At 35.7% G+C, this 11,721-nt stretch overlaps 1 protein-coding gene across 1 annotated transcript in view; it reads left to right on the top strand.

The window, feature by feature from the left end:
* Positions 1 to 2,962: 2,962 nt before the first annotated feature.
* LOC122796467 (leucine zipper transcription factor-like protein 1) overlaps positions 2,963 to 11,721 on the top strand; it is a 555,892-nt gene continuing 547,133 nt past the window's right edge. The window contains exon 1 of the mRNA XM_044064968.1: positions 2,963 to 3,042. Within this exon, the coding sequence (XP_043920903.1) occupies positions 2,971 to 3,042 (72 nt within the window). The 5' untranslated portion in view covers positions 2,963 to 2,970. The remainder of the gene's footprint in view (positions 3,043 to 11,721) is intronic.

The following is an 11,721-nucleotide window of genomic DNA, read 5'->3' as shown; positions in this document are numbered from 1 at the left end:
TCCTGTCCCAGAGACTTTCCATGCTTTGGAACAAGATCCCAATCTACATTAGGCAGAGCTCCTCGCTAACACACTTCAAAAGAAACCTTGACGTGTGGGTGGGAAACAGAAAGTTTACCTCGGGGATCACTTCAGTGGCTCTGCTGGACAGAGGCACAGGGAACTAATTTAAGGGGATGGCGAAAGCCAACACATTCTGGCTAGGCTTATAAATGTCTTCGGACAGATAGCCTAGTACCCACCTATGAACCTAAATAAGGAGTAATAGTGATATAAAAATGATGGTTGGATGAAGAAGCAGAGTAATGGATTGGAGCTGTGAAAGGTCAACAGAACAAAACAGCTAGAGGAACATGGACGAACAGAGACCATTCACAAGAATCAGAGTGTTGATGATTAAATACAAGAGTAGCCTGTGGCTGTGTACTTAGCACCAAGAATGGACTATGTCAGAGATTTAAAAAATCACCCATAGTATCAGCAATCAGAAGATTATCCCTGCAACCTCTGAAACTGAAAACATTGTAAATGTAAACAAACAACACACAAGGGGCTGTAAAACATGCAAAACTATTCTTTTTGGCAGAGAGACAATCCCACCTTATCGTCCAATCTCTGTATATAGCATCTCTAAGGTCATGGAAGTGTGCATGGAAATCTTGGAAGGTGGAGATATGTGTATGTTTCGAGAGTGAGGATACCCAAGTACAGGAGTCTCTCTGTCCCTCTCTTTCTGATATTCAAGATGTGTGTTGTGTTACATTGTTTTGGCTCAAACTCTTCCACCAGTCCCACCTTTAATTAATGTGTACATGTCCTTCCTAAGTTCCTTCACTGTAATAATATCGTGTAGGGTTTTGAAGCAGCTGTTACACATTAATTAAGGTTGGGACTGGTGGAAGAGTTTGAGCCAGAACAATGTAACACAGTACACATCTTGAGTATCAGAGAGAGAGAGAGGCAGAAAGACCCCTGTATGTGGGTATCCTTACTCTCGAAACATATACCTGTCTCCACCTTCCAAGATTTCCATGCACACTTCAAACAAGTCTTAGTCAAAGAAGCTATTTGTAAATGCTTTCACCAAAGAGGCACCATATGCCATTTCCTGCTGTACAACTTTCTCTTGTGAAAAACATAAATCAGTTCACCAGGATTTCCCTCTTTCTTCCTTCTCACTATCTACCTGTACACGTCAGCTGTTACATCTCTACTCTTACTCTTTTCCTTTGTTTCCCATGCCCATCATACCTAATGTACATAGTGTGTATATCATGTCTAACTGACTATTACTAATCAGACTCTTACATAGTGACAAAGGCCATTAAGAATCTGGCTTCAGTTCAGATACAGTTTTCTCATATGCAATACATGGCTATGGAAAAAGTTGAAATGGGTCCAAGAGGGGGACACTGATCTAGTTTTGCAGTATAAAGAACTAAAGTGGCAAATAAAGTACAATGCTAGTGTACACCCTGGACTAAATGATGTGATTTCTATTATGTTTTAAAAATGAAAGCTGAATTTGCTTTTTAAAGTATTTTTTGTTTACAGTGTTCTAACTCAACCATTGTGTATCTTCTGTAGTATGTTTAAAAACAATATATGTACTGTGTTTTTAAGACAGGCTGGGTTGAAGTTGATTGATTCATTGAGAACATGTGATTTTTTTTATTTGATTATATAAGTAGAGAAAGCAGAGTTTTTTTCATTCTGAAGAAGTCATTTATACCATTGACGAAAGTGCTAAAGTGTGTTTTAATAAAGAGGATCCCTCGTCCTGCCACTTGTCTTTTGGTTCATTTTTCTACTTTTCCTGGTTTGGAGTGTGTTCCTGTTGTTAACATTTCACCTTTGCTATGCCTTTATTGCCTTTCCCAGGTGGAATAGGAAACTGGTTCATTTGGATCAGTGCTCTATCTCAGTTAACTTATTCCCTGCAAGGGAACTCTAGAAGTTTGAACTGTAGCTCCCAATGGGCAGACCCTAAGATTTTTCATACAATCAAATTATGTCTTCATATTTCAGACAGCTGTTCATATCACCTGAACCATAGGTGTTACTAAAGAAGTGTAAGTGGCAAGCTCTCTTTATAGTGGTAGTATTCTTTACATTTTAGGTCTTAAACTGGATTTTACAAGTGTCGAAACAATGACCATTAAGTTTGTATTATCTTGTAGACAACTTACAATATCTCAGCAGCCATTCAAGTTACACATACTATGTCCAGCATTTTATTCATCCAACTGAGAGCTTTCATATGAGACTAAGCAGTTCTGTCTGTGCTACTTGGTTGTTGAGGCATTTAGAAAAAAACATGAAATTTATGACAGCGTAAATATTATTTTATGCACAACAATTAATCTCTCTTTACTTGCAGTAAACAGAGATCAAATATTAATCGAGTTGTGCTTGACATTGTATAAGCTTTAAGATTAAATATTTTAGTGCTTTGTATGTACATGTTTTTAAACTATTAATGCAAATATGAATAAGCAATATTTGGTGCCTGGAAGACTCAGTGTGATGTAACAGCAGAAACACTTGGAGACATCACCCAGCTGTAATGATTTAACAAATGAAAATAAAATGAAATAATTTAATACTTTTCTGCTATTCATTTCATATCCTTTGTGTATGTTGTAAATACATTAATGTAGTAACCCAGGAAATACTTTTCTCTTGAAATAATGTTTATAGATTTAACATGAATTTCTTAGTTTCTCTGAAGTGGAAAAATATTTTTTGTTGATTTTTCATGTTTCATTGATGTATTCTAAACTAGCCATTCATGTAATTATAAATGGTGTATATTTGACCTACAAAGGAACTGACTGTACTTGTCATTTTTATACATGCTAAAAACTGGTTTGTCATAATATACCCTTGTTTCTTAATATTGTGAGAAATTAGGTTACATTATTATGCTGGCAGTCATTTGTTCTTATCATAGTTTCATCTTTTATTTAGATGACTCCAGAAACCAATAAGCCCAAACTTGTCCCACTTAATGAAGGAGTAACAGCGGAGCTTCTTAACAAGGTAATTTTGCATCTCCCCTTAAGTCAGCATTTTCTGAATAATTCTGAGATAGCAGTATTTGATAAGAGATCTTAACATATCTGGTTTTAGCAGCTGTATTTTATCTTTGGGATCTACTTCTTAATGATGTATAGAATCAGGAAAAACAGAATTTACTGTATATTCATGTTATGAGCACTGTAAATTAAATTGACTAGGCAAATTACTTCAACTCTTCAGAAATCTTCAGCAAATATTATATGTAAAGACATGTATAGTTCATGGAAAATTCTTAGATGCCACCTACCCTTCCCCATACACACATAAAGACACGCACACTCAGTGTTCAAGAATTCTTTACTGTTCATCTCTTTTGACAGTGTGATCAAATTATATTACTTGGCTAAATTTTCTCAAAATGCTAATCATTATCTACCAGAATGGATTTGGAATACCGCCCAGCCTCAAAATTAGAATAAGTATATTTAGTTTTATGAGACAATATTAAAACAAACATTTGCTAGTGTCAAACATGTTCAGTGCACAAATGTAACAATAATATGAAATGCTGTTGTAGTGAGAAAAGTAGTAATGTTATGGTCAGCAGGGAGATATTGCATTCAGATATTTTGTAAATCTGTGGTTAAAACATAACTGCTCAGTTCCTGAAGTTACATTTCCAGTAATGTAGGCTCATAACATGGATGATTTTAATGTTATTATCCCAAATTTTCAGCATACATTATTTATAAGAGCCTGCCTTCTGAAGTAACTTGCTAAAAGTTGTCTTAAGAAGAATGTGGTTTTACATAAGGAACACAGATTTATTTTTGAAGTGGTAAAAATTGGCCTGCATATGAAGAAATGAGAACTCTGGACATTAAAGAATATGTATTGGAATTATTTGTTAAAAGAGAAAAATCAGAGAACAATTTTATAAAGGTGAAAAATTAAATAATGAAAATAATGGACATTTAGAAGAAAAAATAACTATGAAAAAATTAAATGAAATTCTAAAAGATATTAACCTGAATTCTGTAACAGGACTGGACAGAATCGAATATGGTATGCATAAAGAAATGAAAGTATGGCAAAAAACTATTTTTTTAGACATTATGAATGGTTAGAAACTGGAATTAAAGAGAAAGAGGTATGTACAGGAGTTATAAAATTTATATTAAAAAAAGAAATAAAGGGGAGATAGAAAATTGGAGATGTATAACATTAATAATATGGATTATAACATTTTTATGAGAAAAATAACAAAAATGTTACAAAAAATGGATAGAATGAAAGACAAAAATGTAGTCGGAAGAAAAGAAAAAGGAAGTCAAGAGTTATGTATAATAGAAATACGTGATGATATCATAAATAAAAATGCAGACGTAAAGGTTAAGGTAGGGGATATAAGTGAAGCCTATGATAATTTTCAATATAAATTGTTATGAGGATTTCTGCAGGCATATAATGTAAGCAAAAAAATATTAAAAGTTATAAAATTTGTTTATGAAAGGAATTATGTGAAACTAAATGTAAATGGCTGGATTGGGGAATAAATAAAATACAATGTGGAATAAAGCATGGCTACCCAGCTGTTAGTGTAATTTTCTCATTAATTATGAATGTAATAGTGAAGGAAATTAATAAAATGTCAAGTAGCAGTGGATACAAAATGATGAAGTACAAATGCCAATAATATATAATTATGCAGATGATATTGTACTAATTGTTAAAAAATAAAGTATGGATGGAAAAAGTACATGAAAAATTAAGTATAAATTAAAAAATGGTTTAAATTTAAATGAAGAGAATGGTAAAGGATTTGGTTTTGAAGGTATGATAAGAGGTATTGAGTTCAATGAAAAATATATAGATATAGTGGGAATAATATTTGGAAGGAAGGAATACAGACAACTACACTGGGATAATATACTCAAAGAAATAAAGCATATGACTAATTTTTGGAAATCATATAGATTTTCATATAGAAAAAAAGCACACTTGTTGAACACCATGGTAATAGGAACAGTCGTTTATGTAGCTAACATCTATATGATTCCTATTTCAGTATGAAAAGGAACTAATGTTGATTATATTTTCTTCTGGGGCACTAAACTGAATCCAGTCACAAGAGGGATTCTATATATAAAAGAAGAGTAGGAGGCTTGAGTTTAATAAACTTAATAGTGCATGCAGCATCTTTAATTGTATATAAGGTATTGAAAGGAATTATGAAGGAGAATAAAAATTTGATAGAAGTGGTACTATATTATAAATAGAAAGAATTGTGGGAAGGAATGAAAGTTAAAAAAGAAGTAAAAGCATTGTGAATGAAGAAATGAAAGAGTACCAAAACAAAATTGTGTTACAGAAAATAAAAAAGAATATATGTGATAAAAGTAGAAAGGAATGGTACTTAAATATTATGAAAGCATTTTATTGCATTGACCCATGGAAAGATTTAGAAATAGATGAGAAAAAAGCCATAATGATGAGCTATAATAACTATAAAAAGATTAAAGAATGCAATGATTTTTTATGGAGACTGTCCATTAGAAAATTGCTGGTTAAGGCAAATATGCCATATAAGAAAAAGCAAGATAGAATATGTAATAGATGTGGAGAGTTTGAGACTACTGAGCATGTGTTTTTCAAATGCAAAGGAGTTAATAATTTGTGGAACGAAATATGTAAACATAATAGGGTGAAAAGTTTGTTAAAGTTTGAGCAAATAAATATGGACATAATAGAGTTTGGTTATTATGGTGCACAAAAACAGGGAGAAGTGAAGAAAATGGACAGAGTAATGTTTTATGTTTCGTAGACTATATGGGACAAGAGACTAAATGAAATTAAATGCAGTGGAAAATGGACTTTGACAAAGATTCTGGAGAAAATAATGTTTTGGTTGTGGATAAAAGAGTAGGGGATATGCTTAAATTTAAGTTTATAGTGTGTGGAGATTTGTAAATAGATGTAAATAATGTAATATGTAAATATGTAAATAACATATAATGTATATATCAATAAAAAAGTCTACTCATAGTTGTTGCAAGTGGAACCCATTTTGCATGATGTCTGGGTCCACTCTTGTTCGACATCTACTTTTCTGAAGTACAAGCAAACACAGGAGGGTTATGGCTGACAAAGTTTGCAGATGACTGCAAACTGGGCGCCATAGTCGAAAACACATCTGACACAGATATCCTCCAGAAGGGCCTCACAGAAACGGATAACTGGTGCCAGAGCCATGGCCTGAAGTTAAACGCCAAAAAATGCATAGTCATACCCTTCGGGAAAAACAAGGTTACCCCTAGCTACCATATAGGTGGCAATCCACTGAGCACAGAAAAAGTCATCAGGGATCTGGGGACCCAAGTTGACAGTAGCCTTCGCTTGACACTCATGTTGCTAAAGTAGTTAGGAAAACCTTCTATATCGCCCACCTGATCATGAAGGGATTCACATCTAGATCAAGGGAGGTCATCATCCCCTGTACTCATCACTCATTAGACCTATGATTGAGTACAATGCCCCGTTCGAATGTATCTGACCAGACACCTGCTGCAGCTTGAAAGGCCCCAAAAGTTCCTCACCAAAAGGATAAAGGGTCTCAAAATATGTCTTATGCTGCCCGACTGAAAGAACTCCAGCTCTATTCAGTCTCATACCGCTTGCTCAGAGGTGACCTGTGCCTGACATATAAGGCCATGTCAAACCCAGATTTGATGAATATGCTTCACCTCAAAAATCTAGATCCCTCAGAACCACAAGGGCGGAGACTTAAACCTTGACACGGTTATAAATAGAACGTGCTGGAGGGACAGATTCATCACCCAGAGACTCCCTATGCTGTGGAACAAAATCCCGGTACATGTGAGGCAGAGCACCTCGCTGGCCTTGTTCAAGAGGAATCTTGACCAATGGATGGGAGATCGCAGATATACCCCAGGGATTACTTCAGTGTCACTGCTTGACAGAGGCACAGAAAAATGATAGGCATAGTTTTTATTCAAACTAAAGGGGTGGCGAAGGCCACATAACTATGGGCTAGGCTTATAAATGCCCTTGGGCAGATAGCCTAGTATGAACCTATGAACCTATGAATCTATGAGCACTTCCAGTTTAGGTTTCAGGCACAGCTGTAGCCCAGAGAGGCAGATGGAGAGAGAAGGAGATAATGAAGTGGTGAGAGAAATGGACGAGAACACCAGTTTTGAGACCAAAGAATGTGTGCAGGATACTGAGGAGATGTTTCAAAGAAATCTATTTGATGGAGATGAGTCAGCAAATGATGGATGTATAATTAAAACCCTCCAGTCAGGAAGGTTGCAGGATGATTAACTTAAAAAAGTGGTGATGCAGAGTGAGCCAGAAAACGAAATAGATGTTTCCAGGGAGGACATTATGGAAAAAATACAAAACGGATAATACAGAGATAATCCTGAAGAATAGTAGTGAGATGGAAAAGAAAACGTATGCAGAGAAAATAATAGACGGCAAAAGGGAAGTAGCAGAAAAGAAAAAGCCAGAAGAAAATGAAAAATGGAAGTAGATGGTAAGGATTCAAAGTAAAGAATACAGTGAGATTGACAGGTATGAAGTGTGGGACAATTTAACAGCTGCTTTGGTTATAAAAGCAAATGAGGTAATAACATTTGTTCTTATTAACAAAGAGACATTTTATAATATTATATTCGAGATTGTTTTTTCTATGTAAACTTTTCTTAGAGAATTTGAAAAAAGAAAGACTGTGATCCATTGAATCTTTATGTAATAAAAGTATATAATAGGGAAACAAAAAAGAAGCAAATTCATGTACAATCTCGAATAGAGGTGGAAAGAGAGACTTTGAAAGGACGTTTGAAAACTTTATGTGAAGAAGTACTGCACATTGCCAATGTTTATGGAAAAAGGGGTTTGTGGACTGGCATATAGGGTAGTAACATTGTGTAAAAATAGAAACAGAATAAATTATACATATACCAAGTATGATAAACGTGGCGGTAAATAGGCATGTTATAAAATATTGGGAACAACCCAAAACATGTTTTTTTTTTTTTTTTGTGGAAAAATGGGCATTTGATGAGTAACTGTGATAAAAGAAAATTTATTTGTGAGGAAATGAGACAATATGCAAAAAAATGTGACTTGAAATGCTATAAATGTAGCAAAAATTAGACATTTATGGATAGATTGTAAAAATGAAAATAAGAGTAAGGAAAAAGAAAAGAGAGAAGAAAATGATCAGAGAATAAATTTTAGAAGTAGTAGAAATATATAAAAAATAGATGATAAAAAATAATGAAGAGGACCTAGAAGGCTGCTCGGAAATAAGTGCTAAAGAAGACATAAATTGGAAGATAGTAAAACCTATACCCTGTTTCCCAGTAGGTTCTAATTCTCACATCTCACTATACTTGTAGCCCAGTCTCTCCCTACAATCCTTCTTCTTTTCCTCTAGTTTTCTCCCTGAAACCCCCCTTACTTTCCTCCTTAATGCTACACACTTACCTTCTGATCTTCATACCTTACTGATTGTTCTCCTTCACTTTTTCTTACCCTCTGTGGCTCTTCCCGCTCCATTCGCCCTGTGGGCTCACTCCGCTCCCATACCCTGCCCCGAAATCTCACCCACCCCCAGTGCTCCTACATTTATACATCACAAGCCACACCCCTACCCCTAATTAACCAATTAGCATCTGACCGTCACCTAACAAGAATACACACCCATATTCCAAACACTCTTCACAATACCCTTCAGAATAGACTATTCTGACTCTAATCTATCTCCTTAAAAATTTCCCTACCTTTTGCTGATATTCTATATTTCTTTCTTAAAAATGCCCTCACAACACAAACATAAACTAACAATCCTTATTATATTGCCTATTTTAATACTAATTCTCTCTATATCATTTCACCTTACTCTATATGAGAATGTATACTATAGGGAACCCCCCCCCCATTCTCTAAAACAAACATTGCTTCTCAGTCAACCAAGCTCACATATCCATGCTAACATCACCACTACCTCTACCTACCTTTCCCCAAAGTATCATAGACTAGCTCATATTTCCATCCATCAAGCCAGAAAGTCCCTGAATAGTCTCTATAAAACCCTGAAGTTCTTACTTACCCTTCATCAGCACCCATTACTCCATGGAGATATTCATCCCAACCCAGGACCAAATAACAACATCTCACTAAAGTCCCACCAACCACAGCCTACATCCCCTTTTACCTCTACTAAAGATCCTAACTCCTTACTCATAGCTCATCTTAACATACAGAGCTTAATTAACAAAATCAGCCAACTCCATGCTCTACTTGACACCCAATCCTTTGATGTCCTATGTCTAACAGAAACCTGGCTTAAACCAGCAACAAATGACGAGGAAGTCATCCCACCTGGTTATAATATAATAAGATTAGATCGTAGTACCAAAAAGGGTGGAGGGGTAGCAATTTTGTTTAAATCTTCCCTACAAGTCTCCATAATAGACATACAACTACCCTTTGATAGTCATGCAGAAATCCTTATCTCTAAGCTCCAGATCAGTGCAAACAAGTCCATTAATATAATATGCTCCTACCTCCCTCCAGGCAGCAACATCAATATCCTACAAACCATCCTCTGTTGGCTCTCCTCCTCCTTCCCACAAGAAACCATCGTGCTTGGTGACTTCAACATTGACTGGAATACCTGTACCTCAGCCCAACCTGCACTCCTTATAAATCTTTATGGCTTCTCACAAATTATCACCTCACTAACCAGAATCCATAAGCCTAGTGGAAAACAAAGCACCTTAGACTGGATTCTTGTAAATAACCACCCATTCTCATATAAAGCTGATACCCTACCAGATGATATAAGTGATCACTTCCTTACTTACACAATCAGGGAAAAAACATTCATTCCCAACCAAACCATCTTTAAAACTATACGTAACAAAAATAATTTTAATCCAGTCAGCTTCCAAGCTGAACTACAAGCTTGTGGCTGGTCTCCCTTGAAACAACTTTCACTGGATGAAGCTGTATCCTTTTTTAACTCCAAATTCATACAAATCCTGGAACACCGTGCACCTACTAGAACCATAAGAACTAGCACCAAAACTGCTCCATGGCTTACCAAAGAGACTAAACAAAAAATTTGATTAAGAAATAAGATCTGGTCTAAATGGAGAATCACTAAAAATTTAACTGACCACCAGAACTATAAACAGTTAATAAATTCCACTAAAAGAGCAATACTCCTTGACAAAAAGATCTACTACTTTAAATTTCAGCATAAACATCAACAAAAACCTCAAATTTTCTGGTCAGCTATAAATAAACTCTTACACCCAGGACACACCAAGATTCTGACCCCCGCAGGTCTCTCTTCAAACTCTACAAATGAGATTGCTAATGGCCTCAATACCTGTTTTACTAAAACTGTACAATCTCTTGCTAACTCTTTACATCTGGCTAACTCTAATCTCCCATCCACCTTGACTAGCATACCACCCCCTTTCATCTAAAACCAGTTCCTACATCTCTCATCTTTACCTTACTTACTAAACTTAAACCATGTACCCCCTCAGCTGATCTCTTACCAGCTGAATATCTGCAGATTGCTGCAAAAGTACTATCCTACCCTATTTCCATTCTTATCAACAGAACCATTACCAAAGGCCTTATCCCATCTCTCTGGAAAATCTCTCACATTATCCCACTTCATAAAGGTGGTAACTCCATCGAACTTTCAAACTATCGCCCCATTGCCCTACTCTCTCCTCTAGCCAAACTAATGGAAAAATGTATCCACCAACAGCTACTTGATCACCTTCTCTTAAATAACCTTCTGTCAGATTGTCAGCATGGCTTTAGGCCTTTTCATAGCACCACTACTGCACTCTTATCCTTCTCTGACTGCATTAACAAACATCGTAACAATAATAAGCTCTCTGCTCCGCTTTTTATTGACTTTTCTAAAGCCTTTGATATGGTTAACCATCAAATACTTCTAAACATACTAAATACTCTCTCATTCACCTCACAAACACTACAATGGTTCAAGTCCTATTTAGAAAATAGACAGCAAGCTGTCATCTGGGACAATCACCTTTCCTCTCATCTTCCAATTACTTTGGAGGTCCCACAAGGCTCTATCCTAGGACCTCTCCTCTTCTCTATATTCATTAACGATCTACATCTAAATATTCCTCAAGCCACCTGCATTCAATATGCAGATGATTCTACTCTAATATGTACTGCCTCCTCTGCTCCTGAACTCCAAACCATTACTCAAACTGCATTTAGCTCAGTTGGGAATTGGTTCCTACAACGTTTCCTCCTACTAAATGCCAAAAAAACTAAGCTACTGCCTTTTACCCCAACACTTAAGTTTTGCCCTATTCACCTCACTGTCAAGACTAGTAACGGCATTATCATTGCACCAGACTCAACTACCAAACTATTAGGCATAACAATTGATCAACATCTTAACTTTGATTCACATATTAACATGACTATCAAAACTGTAAACAGAAAACTTGGCTCTGTCTATCGTATAAAATCTTTTCTTACTCCTGAAGCCAGAACCACCATTGCCCATACCCACCTTATCTCTACCCTCCTCTATGCCTCTCCCATTTATACCAATCTCTCCAAAAGTAACCTTAATAAACTGGCAACCTCCTACAACAACATTAC

Source organism: Protopterus annectens, chromosome 3.part0 (assembly GCF_019279795.1).
Source record: "Protopterus annectens isolate FY-2018-M chromosome 3.part0, PAN1.0, whole genome shotgun sequence".
In the NCBI taxonomy this organism is placed as follows: Eukaryota; Metazoa; Chordata; order Ceratodontiformes; family Protopteridae; genus Protopterus; species Protopterus annectens.
Note: the sequence above shows the minus strand (reverse complement) of the source record. Positions and strands in the feature narration are given on the sequence as shown.